This window comes from Zootoca vivipara, chromosome 4 (assembly GCF_965207765.1).
Source record: "Zootoca vivipara chromosome 4, rZooViv2.hap1.1, whole genome shotgun sequence".
NCBI lineage: Eukaryota > Metazoa > Chordata > Lepidosauria > Squamata > Lacertidae > Zootoca > Zootoca vivipara.
In genome coordinates, this window is record NC_142587.1 from 67,528,902 (window position 1) to 67,547,005 (window position 18,104).

At 41.9% G+C, this 18,104-nt stretch overlaps 1 protein-coding gene across 3 annotated transcripts; it reads left to right on the top strand.

Annotated features, from left to right (window-relative positions):
- Positions 1 to 4,020: 4,020 nt before the first annotated feature.
- Positions 4,021 to 12,623, top strand: SH2D1B (SH2 domain containing 1B). 3 transcript variants are annotated; one of them, XM_088668081.1, is made up of 5 exons: positions 4,094 to 4,114; positions 4,193 to 4,330; positions 5,731 to 5,794; positions 6,292 to 6,466; positions 11,948 to 12,623. In XM_088668081.1, the coding sequence occupies exons 2-5, from the start codon at positions 4,197 to 4,199 to the stop codon at positions 11,989 to 11,991; spliced, it is 417 nt and encodes a 138-aa protein (XP_088524207.1). In that variant the 5' UTR covers positions 4,094 to 4,114; positions 4,193 to 4,196; the 3' UTR covers positions 11,992 to 12,623. The 3 variants fall into 3 exon arrangements, with proteins under 3 accessions (XP_088524208.1, XP_034971559.1, XP_088524207.1); XM_088668082.1 differs by having other exon boundaries at positions 4,021 to 4,330; positions 6,292 to 6,445; XM_035115668.3 differs by having other exon boundaries at positions 4,041 to 4,330.
- The last annotated feature ends 5,481 nt before the right edge of the window (positions 12,624 to 18,104 follow it).

Sequence of the window (18,104 nt, forward strand, 5' to 3'; positions counted from 1 at the left end):
TTCAGCATGAAAAACTGATGTGACAGGCTTTTGCTTATTTTTCAGCAAGCAGTAAAATAACTCCTGGCTTCAGCTTCATGCAGGTGCACAGCATGGAGTAAAACAGGCAAGGATGAACTCTAAGAGCTTAATCAGACTCTCAGAGGGGAACAGGAAACTATATGTTGACAGCTCACTGATAGAAATGGCTTTAGCAACTACGCTGGCAGACAGGAGGCTTTCTCTGTGCAAAACCACTTCACGCACGCACGCACGCACACGCACACACACACACACACACACACACACAAACAATGCCAGTTTCATAACCTCAAGATCCCTGGTGTCAGGTTGACTTGCAGTTGCTGCTGGAAAGTTGACTTGAGTAGAACCTGGGTACTTGTCATCTTTGGCCTCTGTGACCTGATCCACTCCACCCCCGCAAGGGAGACAGCTAGGCCTTTTCCTTTGGCTGCCTGGCTACTCATTTAGAAACACCTCTGTGGTCAGGAAAGCAGGTCAAGATATTATTTGGAGGGCAGTTGCATTGCTTTTTCATGCCTTTTCACTCTCTTATGTTTGCAGTCTCTGTAATTCTTGTATTTTTAATTTCCTATTTTAAATTATTGCTAGCTGCTACAAGAGTCAGTTACTTGGCAGGATACGAATTTTGCAATAAGTAAAACTGAACGTTAACATTGCCATGAAATTTTATTTTAAGCAAATTTGGAACTGGAGTTGGAGGGGGCAAAGTATCTGCAAGAATTTTGAAGAAAGCTGCATGAATTGCAATAAATTTCAAAGCTGGAACATGTGCAAACTAAGCCTTGTGGGAAGTGGTTGAAGGAGATGGGCCTGTTTAGCCTGGAAAAGAGGAAATTCAGAGGTGATATGATAGCCATTTTCAAATATCTAAAGGGCTATCACATGGAAGATGGAGCAAACTTGTTTTCTGCTGTTCCAGAAGAGAGGACACAAACCAATGGATTCAAATTGCAAGAAAGGAGATTGTGACTAAACATCAGGAAGAAAGTTTCCTCATTGGAGGTTTTTAAACAGAAGTTGGATGGCTGCTTGTCAGGGATGCTTTAGTTATGATTCCTGAATTGCTGGGGATTAAACTAGATGACCTCTGGCATCACTTCCAGCTCTACAATTCTAGGCTTATATGAAATTACAGCATTAAAACTTCACAGAGGGGGTCGGTAATCTCTGGAACATCGAAAAGAACTTTGCTGGATGGCTCCTAAAGGATGCAATGCAAGCTGCAAAATGAGCCTTCTTCACATCTGACACTCTTCTTCTTCTTTAGCGATCACTCGTAGCTGAGTAAGATTGTCTTCCATAAACATGGTTTTAACAATGTGGAGGGCAATTCTCGATCCGCACGTCCTTCCACAGTAGGGACATTGGTTTCCGGGCAGGAGTTGATCACGGTGTGGATTTGCCAAGCATGCCTTCCTCTTAGCATGTTTCTCCCTTGTGTTCTGAGATGAGTGTCTTCAAAGCCCATGACACCTTTGGTAAAGGCTGTTCTCCAACTGGAGTGCTCGCAGGCCAGTGTTTCCCAGTTGTCGGTGTTTATACTACATTTTTAAAGATTTGCCTTGAGACAGTCTTTAATCCTCTTTTGTTGGCCACCAGCATTACGAGTAGTTAGAAGACGATCATCAGGCATCCACACAACATCCAACAAAGTTGATGTTGAAGAATCATTGCTTCAACACTGGTGATCTTTGCTTCTTCCAGTATACTGATATTAGTTTGCCTGTCTTCCCAAGTGATGTGTAAGATTTTTCGGAGACACCGTTGATGGAATCTTTTGAGCAGTTGGAGATGCTGTTTATAAGTGGCCCATGTTTCACAAGCATATAGTAAGGTTGGTAGTACAATAGCTTTGTAAACAAGCATTTTTGGTTTCCCTACGAATGTTCCGGTCCTTGAACACTTTGCACTTCAATTGGGAGAAAGCCCAATGCCACATGGTGGGCAGGATTATATGCACTAACCAGTGTTTGGTCAGCTTTGGTGTGAGACTTGTGCCACTAATGCTGCAGTCTTGATCTGGCTTGCTTCAAAACCTAAAACTCCCCCAAAATACCAAGGAATCACTTGGGCTCCACAACACCAGAGGATGCTTGGGAGCTATTGTGCCAACCACCCTTTCCATCTCACCATTCCATACTGAAACCAGGGTTTCAACAGAACCATCAACTTTCTCTGCTGGAAAATCCTCCCGATCATTCAGGGACACTTAATCGGGTTTCATCAGAGGGCAGGCCATGTGAATGGGCCCACCGCCCTTCTGTACTCCTCAAAGGTGATCAGTGCTGTCAAAGTTGGTGGAGATAAACATCTGGCAAGCAGATGCATGCATATTTCCTTGTGTGTGAGTACCCAGTATGCTGGGGTAAGGATGCAACCTTACCTAACCTGCAGTAGTCCATCACTGTGACCATATTAGTGGGAAGACCCATCAGTGGTGGGAATGAATATGGAAATGTGGCCTAGAGCTGGACAACTTCTTGCATTAAAATCAGTTTGGTTTTTTGCCCGTAGGAAAGGGACTTACAGGGAGATCATTATCATTGCCTCCCTCTCAGCTACCTAAAAAATTCCCTCTTGATCACACCAGCAAAAGGGTTCCAGACCAAAAAAAGACAGACATGTAGGAGACTGTTATAGATGACAATAAATAATGATGGTTACAGGTAGGTAGCCGTGTTGGTCTGGGTCGAAGTAAAATAATAAAAAATTCCTTCAGTAGCACCTTAAAGACCAACTAAGTTTTTATTTTGGTATGAGCTTTCGTGTGCATGCACACTTCTTCAGATACCAGAATGAGAATAAGAATAAGTGGCTCATTTGACACTGTAGATCCACTGTGTAAAGTGGCACCTTTTGAGTATCCAATTTAGAAATCAATGAAATTTTTTAAACCCCAGCTCAGTAATTTCTGTACTGGATAGTTTTGGATAAATCAGTACCCACTGAAGTAAAATATGCAATAGTACATTCTTGAGCTTCCTCTAACAGAATAATAAAATGCACACCATGCAACCTTTGGCACTTGCGTGTTTTTTTTTACGGTTTATTCATTGATACAGAAGATTCAAATAAAAATTAGCCACAGATCTCCATCTACAGGGAGAGAAAAAACAGAGGACTACAACATAGGGCTGTTGCAACATCAAACATAAATGTTGTTCCTCACTCTAATGTTACATTTTACATTGTTCTATAATGCTTCCTGTATTCTGCCTTCACAACTTGCTTGTGAGATTGATAAAACAGGAGCATTATTGAGCTATGGGGAACTGGAACTGACAGACCACTGAGTAAAGCAGGCACCCCCAAACTGCGGCCCTCCAGATGTTTTGGCCTACAACTCCCATGATCCCTAGCTAACAGGACCAGTGGTTGGGGAAGATGGGAATTGTAGTCCAAAACATCTGGAGGGCCGAAGTTTGGGGATGCCTGGAGTAAAACCTGGCTGAACAAAATCTTGAGCCTAGCATCCCAACATTGCAGGAGAAATCCTGTGCAGCAGTTTTCAGGTAATTGGATCTCCTGTGTTTTGAATATCACATGTAAGAGTTTGCTGTGGAATAGTTGTCCTTCCTTGGACCAATGTATTACAAACCAATTGCCATGTACACTATTCCAGTTGTTGGACTGGATTGTACTTGCAAGACAAAACCAATGACTCGTGTTCACTTTGCCAAAGACCCGTGTGTATATTGTGGGGGAAGTAACTGTATTCAGCCCCTTCCATTTCTGACAGATGATCATACTATTTGTTGGGTGTGCGCACACACACAAAATCTTTTTGAATAAGCATATCTTTATGTAGCTCATAATCATCTTAATCATGCTGACAAAAGATTATAAATATATTTCAATAAATCATTCAATCTTCACTTTCCTCCCCCACAACCAACCACTAAAAAACCCAGTAAAGTTCTTTGTTTAAAGAGCTCTGCTGACGACTAATCCATTTATCAGTTTTACATTTCCTGTGCTGTTTCCTAGGTTTTGCATAGGGGAAAAAACAATCAGGTTGTTGAACTGAAAAAACACAGTTGAAAACCTTTCATAAAGCCGCTGTGCCAGTTTCAACATCTGTGCTCAACAGGTTGGCTTTAGTTTGGTAAAGAACAGCTCCTCTTTTTGATCTAAATCTTTAATAATTGATCTGGAAACATTTTTATAGGTAAATGGAACTGCAGTATTTCCACGGAACTATAACTAAAGACGACTGTGAAAAATTACTGAGCAAAACAGGGAAAAATGGGAGCTTTTTAATACGAAACAGCGAGAGTATCCCAGGAGTCTTGTGCCTTTGTGTTTTGTAAGTATTTCCCTTTTCATGTAAACTAGTTATCTTGCTTTTCTTTTGGAGAGAATAGCTTCAGTTCAGAGAAACCTAACTACACTTCAGTTATCGACGTTATGAAACTGTGTCTAACTTAAGTCAACATTATATTACATACACCAGAGATCTATTTGATTAAGTGGTTTATAGAGTTTTCTAAATAAAAGATATGTTGATATCAATGGGGCTTACACACAACTTTCTATGGATTCGGTCCAATGTTTAATTTGTTTGGAAATTTTGAGAGATAACACCTCCGATTTTAATAAATCAAATAAATTCATTTAGGCACATATAAATGTAATCCGTGTGTGTGTGTGTGTGCGCGCGCGCGTGCGAGCACATGAAAATAATTCTGCTTTTTATTGTAAATTGCATTTAGAGTCTGGCTCAGATCAAAGTACTATTTTGCTGTAAAATGTACATATACAGTAAAATATATATTGGCACAATTTTTGTCAGAAATCTATTTAAAATTCTTCAGATTGAGACCATAACTCTAAATATTTGGTAAATCAATTATCTCTTTACAGATTCATAGTAAACAGTACTTATAACCCCTCCACACGCACAACTTTCACAAAAATCTTAAAATTAGCAAGTTTTTCAACAAGTAAGCTACAGATTTCATCTCTCACCCATATGGTGGTACATTATTCTCCACCATCCATTCTCCAATGTTTTTGTGGTATAGGAGCAGAGTCTTTTTAGATGTGCAGGTTCACATCCAGAGGAGTGATCTACATAAAAAAACCAGTTATCACATATGATTGATGGCAAGTGTAGTTAATATTGATCTTAAGGACTGTTGATCTCAATCAGTACAAGAAACCTCATCGTCGTAAATATTACTGGAAATCAAGTTATATTTAGAGTTTCTGCTGTATCGAACTGACGTCGTTTCCCAAACATGCTTACTCTGATTTGTTAGTTGTTGTTTCTAAGTTGTAGGAAAATAACATTTGTTTGTCTCACACTGAAGACGTATCTTAACGGCTTACTGGACAAAACTAGGCAAAACTCGTGCTATCTCTGAACTCCTTATCAGAAAGCTGGAATTACTGCTACCAACCCCAGATACCGTCAGAAGAGAGTTCATGTACACACTACTTAGAGAACATCTGTTTCTTTTGAAGTGCTATACAAATTTAATTATAGCAGTGATTCCATCCTGCTCATAAGAGATAACCAGAAATATAGCAGCATGAATGGCAGTCTTCCCCAGCATAATGTGGTAGCTCACATGACCATTTCTCTCTGAATGAACTGGATAGGATTTACAGACCTAAAGACTCTTTGACATATATGACTATTACAGTAATTTGACAAATCAGGCAATTATTTATTAATGTGTCTGTTTCCTATTTAAAAATCAGCTATGAACAGATTATCTACACTTACCGAATCTTCAGGAAACATAATGGACACTTTATGATGCAGGTAAGAAAACGACTACATCTAAAATAATGTAATGAATATGCACTTAACAGGTCCTACTAGACACATATGCCACCTTGCTTAACCTTTTTGTTTATTTAACTACTTTTAAAAATCTACAATGTTTTTGGTGGCCTTATTTTTGGGTATTCATTCATTCTAAAACTTGGTGGCCACCATGACAATCTTAATTTTCAGTGGGATGGAACTCTGCCAAGAGCACAATATATATCAGTTTCATATTCACAGTATAATAGAACTGTAGAGTTAAAAGGGACCCCAATGGCCATCTAGTCCAACCCTCTGCAATGCTGGAAACTCAGCTAAGGCATCCATGACAGATGGCCATCAAACCACTGCTTAAAAACCACCAAGGAAGGAGAGTACTATTCTAGTTATCCATTTCAGTGAAATTAATTAATCTTCGCTCTTGTGAGGAACAGCCATTTACAAATAGTATAATCAAATGAAAATGTGGCAACAATCTACTTATTTTGCAGACTTCTGAGGGTGCTCCAAAACAGGACTTCAGAACTTTAAAGGATTTGATTGCTACTTATGAAAAACCAAATCAAGGGCTAGTAAGCAACCTGCGCTATCCAGTAACGAGACCTACAACATCCCAAAGATCTCAGACTGTCTACGTCACTAAAGGTGAAACATACTTTACTCCTGGTAAGAGACACACATAATAATAATAATAATAATAATAATAATAATAATAATAATAATAGAATGACATACTACTACCGTGTTTCTCTGAAAATAAGACACCGTCTTATATTTATTTTTCCTCAAAAAACAACAACAACACTATGGCTTATTTTCAGGGGATGTCTTTCCCCCCCCTCCTCCTCCTGCCGTGGCAGGCATTGCTGCTGCGCCTATCACTATGTCTTATTTTCGGGGTATGGCTTATATTCCTTGAATGCTTAAAAACAGGGTAATACTATGCCGTATAACAATTCTTGTAATGCAGGAAAATTACGGGTATATATAATTTTCTCAAATTAACAAAACTAGTGAGACAACATGAGATGAAAGCCAATTAAGTTTCACTCACAGTGGACCCAATGAAATCAAGACTTTAAAGACCATTGATCGTAATGGGTCTATTCTGGGTATGGCTAACATTGAATATTACCCATGATCTGTAATGGGAAAGGTAATAAACTCTGCAGTAGAGGATTGCTTATAAATAAAATCATAGAGTTGGAAGGTACCCAAGGGTCATCTAGTCCAACCCCCTGCGATACAAGAATCTTAGCTAAAGCATCCATGACAGATGACCATCCAACCTCTGCTTAAAAACCTCCAAAGAAGGAGAGCCCACAACCTCCCAAAGGAGACTGTTCCACTCTCAAACAGCGTGAACAGCCCTTACTATCAGAATGCTCTGTCTTCTTAAAAATGATAAAGCAAGCTTGGGGTGGGATGGTAGTTTAGGAGTGCACAACTAGCACTCTGGAGACCTAAACCTAAACACAAATCTCCTCTCAGCCACAATGTGCCCATGACTTGGAACGTTGGGGTAAGGGGACCATGTATCTGCTTTGAGTTTTGAGGAGGCAGAGTTGTGTTAAAATATAATAGATACATTGTTTAAAAAAATCAGAGAAAATAATATTGTATAAAATAATAATATAAGAAAACATGTATTAACAGGTATGCCCTTCATGAATTTCCTTGGAACTTTACATTAAAAGCATAGAATGGTATAGGAGGTTCTGAAAGTAGCGCTGGGACAATTAAGCCTTCTGAGTAAAAAGGGAAGTTTCAATCAAGCAGCAGATTCTAATTAATACTCACTAAAACCAAGGCCAGCAGGTACCATCTTGGAACATACAATAATCTTTATCACACACATAGGAGATCATAGCTGTCCTAAAATGGTGTCTGGTGTGAAATGCGAGTACAGAATTTAAAAACACTGGTATGTTTTTCTGAAAATTCATATGCAAAATTATGCCTGTTTGCTCAATAAGTCAATGGTCTATTTAATTAAATTCAATCTATAAAATAGAACATAGTAAGAAAGTCCTATTTGAAGTAGTCAGCAGCTTTAAAGGTGATATAGGATGACATATCATAGGAATTATTTCAAATCTCTGTATAAAAAGTAGTATCAATCAATCAATCACATATACAAAAGTTTACTCTAATAAAAATCACAAAACTGACAGCTTCAGGGCCTAAGGAACTAGATTAATTAGTTACCATAGAGAAAATACAAAAGGATGCAAGAACAGTGAGGCACCATAAAATTCCTGGATCTGATTAATATACTTATATTCCACCTTCTCTCCAAGGAGTTCAAGGTGGTGTACATTGTTTTCCCTCTCCCCATTTTTGCTTCACAACATGATTTAGGTTAGGCTAAGAGACAGCAACTAGTCCAAGGTCACCCAATGAGCTCAATGACTGAGTGGGGGCTAAAATCTTGGTCTCCCAGGGCTTAGTCCAATACTCTAATTACTATACTGCACTGCTCTCAGCTTAACTGGTCTAATTAGCTATTCCTGCCCTTCCCGGTTTAAAAACCGAGCTCAGAGCGGCTAAAGCAAATATAAAACATTGATTAAAATGCGACTTAAAAACAGCTTAAAAACAGCATAAAATACAACAAAAATGCAGCATCAATGTCAATAAAATTCAAAAATTCGGGGTCTTTTTTTTGGGGGGGGGGAGACCCAGTTCAGTAAACATCAAGTGATCACCAGGTCTCATTAAGTTCAGTTGGAATTCCTCCACCACCCTCATTTGAATGTGTATTGGATTTTAGCCACACAGTACCATTTTATATACATTTACTTGGAAGTAATTCTCATTGTGGTCAATGAGACTTCCAGGTAAGTTTGAACAGGACTGCAGTTCAAGGGAATCCCTCTAAAGAAGAGACTCTTGGTCTTTTTAGACACTGAAAAAAGCATTTGATAACGTTGAGTGCCCTTTTCTATTTCAAGTTTTGGAGTTTTGTTATGATTCAATATTTAGAACTGGATAGCTTTAACCAATCCCAAAGCAAAAGTAACAACAAATGAGCATATATCATCCGATTTTACTCTATCAATGAAGAAATAAATAGCAATGAATTCAATATCAGTTGTACAAATGATTCTATCTACTTTCGAGCCGCTATATTTCAATGACTGTAGTAATCAGTAAGTATGTATGCTTGTTCAGGTATAACATTTTCAAAATGGAAATCCTGTTTTAAATAATCTATTCTGGGATGGAAATAAAACATTTGACCAGGAGGTGTTGGGTTATTTGGACTCTACCCTTCAGAAATTTGAATATGGAATAAGAAGCCAGATGTACATTCACCAGAGTAAACATTCACTCAGGAGGGTTGTGGAATCACTAGAGCAGGCATGTCCAACAGGTAGATTGTGATCTACTGGTAGATCACTGGACGTCCGCGGTAGATCACTGGTAGATCATTGGCTCCCCCCAAAGAAGCTGAACTACTGTAGCTCCCCTTAAAAAAGCTCAACATTTTACCTCCTCCCTGAAATAAACTCAACAACTTTGACCCGAACCCCCAAAAAGGGGGTAGATCACTGCCAGTTTTTAACTCTGAGTAGGTTGCAGTCTCTTGAGAGATGGCCACCCCTGTACTAGAGCAACAGGTGACTGTAGCAGGAGGAAGAAATTGGAATTGTTTTCTTCCCTTCTTTAAAGTGAGAGAGTCAACTATTTGCAGTGTGCTGGATGGATCATGTTAACGTTGTCCATCATGACTTTCCTCTGTTCCCATTACTTGAGCAATGAATTAGAAGATTTTACAATTTGAGTGATACTTTTGCTTTAATTAGGAACGAAGCTATATCAGTGGCAGGGAAAGATATCTCATGTTATCTTTGCCTGCCTTGCGATTTATTTAATACTTTTACTAATACATTTGGCAAGTGGAGGGAGTAAATGCTGTGAATGTTTGAACAATTCCCCATTTGTTCCAAGTTTAGATCACAAATGCCCAGTTTAGATATTTGCATTACTTCAAATTTAAAGGTCCAAAATTGAATGAAAAAACGAAGCAACACTTGAACAGTCTAAATAAGATGTTGTTAGATTCCAACCCCACCCCACCAGTGCAACTAATGGTAGGGATATGTAAGTTGTGGTCCAGCAACATCTGTAAGGTCAGAGGTTAACCACCCTTGGTCTAAATGGAAATATTTCCTTTTTTAAAAAAAATATATTTTTATTAATTTTCCAATTAAAACCAATTATATCACATTCATTATTTCAAATTATACACATATATATATCAATCAAACCGAATGTTATGCCAAATCATCTAGAGAATTTTTTTTTGGGTTCCCATGCTTCAAGAAATTGGGGATTCCTCGCAACCGTCCACTGCCGTCTTTTTTCTAAAGTTCAAATCGTCTCTCCAAGTTCATAATAATCCAGATCTTCCCCTTACAGTCACATAGATGTTTTCCACTTTCAACCGATTGTTTCCCAGCTGCTGAGATAAATATCAAACAAGGTTTCACAGATGTTCTTTCTCCTGTGTGGGTTAATCAGTCCAGCCTCCCCATAAATCTTCTTAGTCTGGAGCTCCCTGTTGCGTCGAAGCAGCGCCATCTTAAAAAGCTCAAATCACTTTCGTTTTCTCTCATAGCCATGTAGATTAACGATCTTTATAAAATTTACAGCTTTTCCAGGCAGAAGACCCAAACATCAAACCATAAACTCTTGGTAAATTAATGGATCTCCTTGCCCTATAGCTGAACTTAGCTTCAGGTCGCTGCTCCAATTCAAAGTGCGTCACAGCTCATAAATCCTCCGAACGCGTCCAGGCACTCCTTCCGTCCGACTAGGGGGGGGGGCTTTTCTCATCGGCAACTCCACATCTTTAAAAAATATGCTCAGTAACAACAGTTTATAAAGTTCAACTCACACAGTCTTTTGCTTCTCTTTCACTCCAAACAAGCCAGGACATCGCGTCTGGGAAGGTACAAAGTAACTCATATGAAGAAAAATAAAAAAAACTCACTTCCCTTATCGCTCCGTCCCCATCAATCCTTCTTCCAGATGAAATACAGCCTTTGACTCCTCTCCCTCAGCAGCATAAATTTCTCAGCAGTAAACAGCGCTTCTTCCCCTCCTGCTGAAGTATGTCCATAGATTTAAGCCTAATTATCTTCTTTAACCATGGAAATCCCCGCCATGCAGATTAGCGTCCGGGAGTCCTGGCCCTCGTAAGTGCTTTTCAGCCCAAGCTCCCCCCACTCCATAAACAGTCGGAGTGGGTCTGGGGGCATCGCGGGCCAGCGGCCCCTCTCCGTAACCCCCGGAGAGGGTAGGGGGTTGCCATTTACTCCCCTAGCAACCGCCAAATTCCTTACGAAGGTCAGAGGGATGGAAAACAGGTCCGCCATTCCTGCCGGCGGAAACCGGAACCTAAATGGAAATATTTCCTGACTTGGTTTGGATCTAATGAACTGCAAGTGTTATTGTGCTTGAGTAACTGGGCTTTATTTCCACCTTTCCCATTGCAACTTTGTGGGAGGAATGAGCCAGAATTGGGCAAAATTTTCATGTGTTGGCAGAAATACATATTATGCTGACACTTTGTGTGCTTGGCAGGGGGTTGGACTGGATGGCCCTTGTGGTCTCTTCCAACTCTATGATTCTATGAAAAGCCTTGATGGACACTTCTCAGCAAAGAGGAATTAGAAGGGAACAACTTGCAACTGGGAGAAATAAGCATTGCAGTACCTTCTCTGCTGCAGTTTCCCCCTCCTAATACTGCTTTGCAGAGAGGTAGCAAGTAGTTATTGGGATTACAGGACAGTGATAATGAAATGTGTAGTTATAGCTTCTTCACTGAGCAATATGTCTTATTATGTTCTATACCATGTCATTTTACAAATGTTCAGTTTCAGCAGGGCTATTTTTATATATATAAAAAGAGGTGCCAGAACACAAACACCTCCCCTGTTCTCTTAGAATGGCAATGGTGCCCACCTGAGAGGTCCCAAAACTGAGTTCCAGCTTTAAAAAACCCTGAGTTTCAGTCAGAAGTAATTATTCCAATACAAGCCATCACATCATCTGTTTAGGTCTGCCAATAAAATATTATCTTTCTCCGCTCAGGAATTAGAGAAATAATCAAATGACTTGCTCTTTTTCTCCCCCCAGAAAATGAAGATGCTGAGGATTATCTTGAAGTCTTACCTGAGTGACTGGCTGAGGGACCATCTCTCATGACTTGCTTCATCTCTCAACACAGACACTAGTCTTGAGTGGGTCACACTCTTGCTAACTGGATAGTCCATTCATTTGACTGGATTTTGTTTTCATTTGTGCTCTAGATAGTACTGCCCACATGGTTATCTCTTGCTTGCTTGGCTCTTGCTCCAGCAAAAAACCCAACACTCTTCCTTTTGCTTTCTGTATTCATGTTACCTATACCTGCCCACTTAAGCGACCACTTCATAGACCTGATGAAATGGAAACTATAAAAGCTACAGTGCTTAAGGCGTTTCCATTTTAAGAGATGCAAGTTTAATAGCATCCCCTACATGGACTCAAGTTTGAACTTGATACATCAATGATGAAGTGGACTGTAGACCAGAAAAGCTTATTTCGTAACAATTTTTAGTTTTTAATCTTTAGTTGTTTCCTTTATGCAACTCTTTTTGAATAGTCATGAACACAAGTGTCGGTTCATTTTTTTTTTTAATTTTCACTTATTTATTTTGGCAATTTGCGACTGCCATCAGTAGCAGCGTGTTGAACAGAGTAATGCTAAATGTATCTACTTGCAATTAAATCCTACTGAAATAATTGCAGATTAAGTTTGTTATAACCCATATAGTTATGGATGTCAGCAAGAGTTACTGCTGACATCCATAACTATATATCAAATACTAAATAATAATATGCTTCAACTGTACAGTATCAAGTTATCCTGATGAAGTAAGTCACAGCAATCTTATAATTATATTGTTAAGGATCTTCAAATTTTCAAAGACAGTACTGTAAAGTTGTCACTGTGCATAGTGGCATCCCCAAACCGCAACCCTCCAGATGTTTTGGCCTACAACTCCCATGATCCCAAGCTAACAGGACCAGTAGTTAGGGGAGATGGGAATTGTAGTCCAAAACATCTGGAGGGCCGAAGTTTGGGGATGCCTGGTTCAATTATTTTTAAATCTCTCACTGTAATCTCTATAGTCAGGTCAGAGGCTACTCTAGTTTCCAAAGGACTTCAAGCTATAGGCTGGAAATGCCAAAACTAGTCCCCAGAAGTATAACCAGTTTTACAGCAATACACATGTACATTTAGCTGCAATTGTTTGCAGGTGGCTATTGTGTAACCTGATCTAAAAGCATAGCACTCTGGGAACTATTTTTGAAAGTCCTCTGCCCCCCCCTACCTTCAGCTCCCTCCCTTACTTATACTGTATGTAGTAAAGCAGGGGTTCCCAACAAAATTTTCTCGAGGACCCCTCATCGAGCCGCTATTGCGACAAGGACCCCCATTAATTCCTAATCCTAAAATTAAAAAGTGAGAGCCAAATTAAGAGTCTTTTTACCGTGTTTCCCCTTTTTTAAGACACCGTCTTAAAACTTTTTTCCCTCAAAAAAACGCAGGGTGTCTTATTTTCGGTGGGGTGTCTTAATTTTGCCCGACTTCATTCTGCATCCCTCCACACTGCCCACGATTCTTCTGCCCTGGGGTCAACTCACAAACCCCCAGCTTCTCTTCTGCCTGGAGAAAGGAGTCTTTTCCAGGAGTCTTTTCCAGGAGTCTTTTCCAACGCTCCAAGCTGCAGCCGCCAGTTCCGGGCGGCGGGGAGGCAGACCTCCTTGACCGGACCAGACGGAGGCTGCTGGCTCAGGCGTTCCGCCTGGCCCGACAGGGCGCTCCAAGCGCTCGGTGCTGCGGAGCGCTTGGTGTGCTCAGTGCTGCAGCCGCCAGTTCCGGGCGGCGGGGAGGCAGACCTCCTTGACCGGACCAGACGGAGGCTGCTGGCTCAGGCGTTCCGCCCGGCCCGACAGGGCGCTCCAAGCGCTCGGTGCTGAGGAGCGCTTGGTGTGCTCAGCGCTGCAGCCGCCAGTTCCGGGCGGCGGGGAGGCAGACCTCCTTGACCGGACCAGATGGAGGCTGCTGGCTCAGGCGTTCCGCCCGGCCCGACAGGGCGCTCCAAGCGCTCGGCGCTGCGGAGCGCTTGGTGTGCTCAGCGCTGCAGCCGCCAGTTCCGGGCGGCGGGGAGGCAGGCCTCCTTGGCCGGGCCAGGCGGAGGCCGCTGGCTCAGGCGCTCCACCCAGCCCGACAGGGCGCTCCAAGCGCTCGGCACTGCAGCCGCCAGTTCCGGGCGGCGGGGAGGCAGACCTCCTTGGCCGGGCCAGGCGGAGGCTGCTGGCTCAGGCACTCCGCCCGGCCCGACCGGCGCTGCGGAGCGCTCGGAATGCTCCACGCATAGGGGCCCAGACGCGCACACAGGGGAGTTGGCTTTGAATCATCAAAAGAAGAACAGTCAATGATCCTTGTCTCAGATGGAGAACGAGGAGCTTTCGGCTTGGCTTTCCGTCTCGGAAACCAGGGAGTGGGGAACTGACAGCGAGGAGCCTTCCCAGACGCAAACGCCAGAGGGAAACGGAGCTTCCCTGTTTCTCTGCGCTGCTGCTGCTGCTGTGGTCGCCGTCTCCTCCTCCTCCCGCTTCGGCAGCCCTCGCCGCGGCTTCCCGCCTTGGCGCGCACTGGCCTTGCCAGCAGCCGCGCACGCTACCATCCCTCCGCACGTTTTCCCGGTCTCAGCCTCGGTGCTGGAATTCCCCCGTCTTCGCCCAGTGAACTGCCGGAGCAGCAGCAGCTGTTCCCATTAACGGGCTGCTCCCCCATTCAGGCCGCAAGCAACGAGCTTCTCTCTTTATCAGTGCTGCAGCAGCCGCCGCCGCTTCCGGGCACCGACCCGACCCGGCAGGCTTCCTCCTGTCGCGGGCCGGCATGCTGGGTCCCGCTAGCTGGCTGGGGCGCTCGGTGGTCTTGCTCCGCGCGGCACGGAAGTATGGCTTATTTTCGGGGTATGTCTTATAGTTCTCAAATGCTTAAAAACCCTGCCATGTCTTACTTTATGACTACGTATTAAAAAGGGGGAAACACGGTATATTTTATATTTATACGTTTTTTACAGTTACAACAGAGTACTCCATCAGAATACAGTTAGTTTTAATTTTCAGTTCTTAATGAGATGAACCACTTTTTAACCAACGGTCCATTTTTAACTACATGAACTGTAGCTTCCGCGAAAAACAATGCTTTGTTTACAAACACTACTGTTTTGCAAAGAGGCAGCGCGCGCCAGGGAGGAGGGAGGGGAATGGAGAAGACAGGGTACCTGCGCAGTAGCGCACAAATGAAGCCGACGCGCGCAAAGCATCTTGGGGAGGTGAGCGTTAGTAGAATGTGTGCGCTGCCTCTTTGCAAAACAGTAGTGTTTGTAAAGCGCCACCTAACGGCATACAGCAGAACTACTGCCTCTATCTAATTCTAGTTTTGCGTCTGCTCATGCGGCCAAAACAAAAAATCTGTTATCATACGAAATATATTTAATATATTTTTTAGCTTCTTGCGGACCCCTCTGGCATAGCTCGCGGACCACTGTAATAAAGAAAAAAGAGTTTGCAGAAGCTAGTGCTTTAAAGGGGCATTTTCATACTGGAGTAAACATAGTGCAGTTTGCAATCCAGTCTAATTAATTTAATCACTTAATTGACTAGTTTGGGCCTAAGGGAAGTCAGTGCATTTAGAAAAACCCAGTAAATAGGACTTTTCCCTTCTATAGATAGTAAGGCTCTGTCTGTCCTTCAGAATAGCTTTAAGTTCCCAGTACCCCTGTGCTAGTGAAAAGGAAAGCAGTTTATACGTAGCCAGTCTATACGCAGCCACGATTGTAAATATTACATGAAGATTTTAACATGCAACCTGTGGTCATATTAAATTCATAATTGTTTTAAGTTGGCAAAACATAAATAAAACTACTCCATACACCAATTTAAATTACATTAGGACGCTTACTATCTGAGGCTGCCAGGTGTCCAAATCCATTGTTTGCTTGTACATTACAACTATATGGTGCTATGTGATTCACTAGCACACCACAGCTTTCCTCCAATTTTTTCAGCTTGTAGGACACATGTACTACTTTACCTGTATAATATGGCAAGAAATAAAGCCCCGTTGCACTAATGCACAATGCATGAACACACAGCTCTTAAGTGCCACCAACTTTGATGTTGTTTTAATACCCGGCAAAGACCGTTATATTTTCCCAGGATTTTTAATATGACCTGTTTTATCTCTACTTTTACGCTGCCTTCTTTCCAGACTGCTTTTATACTGCTCTCTTTTAAGTTGTGTTGTTCTGATTATTATTATTTGATTTTAAACTAAATTTTACTGGAATTTTAATTCTTAAGTCATAACTGTATATCAGGCTTACTTCCAACACACAGTTTTTCACTGCAAAACACCTTGTTCAATTTACTCTTTTGTACACATTACGATGTCAGAAGTGGGTGGAAAATATGTTAGCACCTAGCTTACACAGGATTTAGCACTTTCATAGTGGCTCGTTGTTTTAGTGTGTCAATATCCTTTTAAAGTTATCTGTGCCCACAGGAAATAGCAGTTCATATCTATTTGGGGTGCCTCTACTTATTTGCTCCAGATAAGTCCTATTATAGTGATACTATCCCAGGCAAGGCTGGTTAATCTATTGAGCTCAGATGTTGCTGCACTACCCGCCCCCCCCCCCAAATATTTCTGATTGTTGGCCATGCTGGCTAGGACTGATGGGAATTGGAACCCAACAATACTGGGAGAGTCATAGGTCAGCGTTTCTCAACCGCTGTTCCGCAGCACACTAGTGTGCCGCGAGACGCTGGCTGGTGTGCCGCGACGTGCGGCGACGACAAGGGCGATTTGCATTGTCACGTGCCTGGCGGCCGCCAATAAATACAGCTGACCCGCCAGAAAGGAAGCCGGCCGGGTCACGACATGGAGCGAGCGCAGCTCTCAACAGCCACCACCACGGGAGGGTGGTTTTAGACAAACTTAAAGAAGCTGGCTGGATGAGCTCAACCTGAAACTTGCTGAGCAAAGGATTGTGCTGGCAGAGAAATCAGCGGCTTGTGAAGCCTTATTACAGGAGATTGCAACCAACACAGCAATTGGCAAGTGTTTCTTACAGTCATAATTATATAGTCAATATAGGGCGGCACAGAGTTACATTTTTTAACTTTTTTTATGGTGGTGTGCCTCGTGATTTTTTTCATGGAACAAGTGTGCCTTGGCCCAAAAAAGGTTGAGAAACACTGTCATAGGTTAACCATCCCTGATCCAAGGTGATACTTCCTGCTGGAACATAGTTAAAGTAGCTATGTAATCACCAAGTCACACAGCCACCATGTCAGAACAATACATAGTTTTGTCTGCACAATAAAATTTCAAAATTAAGAGTTCCTGTAGCCATGGAAGTAACCCCACAGATGTAGGGCATCGACACAATTTTAAAGACCATGGGAATGGTATCTGGAAGAAGAGAAGAATGCAGAAACTGAAATAACAAGTAGACATGGAAAGTGGATTAACTGGTAAAGGGAAAGGAGCCAGAAGCTGTCTCTTTGGGACTATCGAAAGGGTTAGCCTTAGGCTCTAGCAAACACCAGAGGACCCTTGTAGATGTCCTCTTTATGATTATATGAAGATAGTAAGCAACCATAAGAGAAGCAACCTCCTTGCAGAAGAGTAATGTCAATCAATGTACCAAATATCATAAAGGGCAAAATCAGAACAAAGTTCAGTGCAACAACTACAGGAATAATTTCAACACATGAAAACTGATCAGGAGAGAGAAGATGGACAGCAAATGTGAGCAGGAAGTTTTACAGTTGCTAGCAGCTCATTTCATCCAAATTCACTCAGTAGTGTTTTATTGTAACGTTAGAGGATTTCCAAAAAATGAACCCCCCCCCCGTCATCTCCAGGGAAGATTAAAGAGCTTGCACCATCCTGAACATCTCTGCATGATGTTTTGGGTTTGTGAGGTACATTTAAGTGTTTCTCTTTATGCCTCTTGTTTTCCACAATTTGATTATACTTTGCAGCAAAGTTTATACTTTAAGTCCACGTCATCAGTTGTATGCAGCAAGTCACCTGAACCGGTTTATGCATGGTGAATTATAATGCACTGTTGTGTTTACTGCACAAGCAGAGATCTGGATTTAGGTTTGATGAGGCCCTAAAGTACTGAAGGTAATGGGGCCCTTTATATGTCCAGCTGTCCTT

What these genes read in the sequence shown, in the direction of transcription:
- SH2D1B (XM_035115668.3), top strand. Translation starts at nt 4,197, where the DNA reads ATGGAACTGCAGTATTTCCACGGAACTATAACTAAAGACGACTGTGAA. An exon ending in GTCTTGTGCCTTTGTGTTTT is followed by an intron (nt 4,331 to 5,730) that starts GTAAGTATTTCC and finishes TTTAAAAATCAG; the next exon opens with CTATGAACAGATTATCTACA. An exon ending in TGAAACATACTTTACTCCTG is followed by an intron (nt 6,467 to 11,947) that starts GTAAGAGACACA and finishes TTCTCCCCCCAG; the next exon opens with AAAATGAAGATGCTGAGGAT.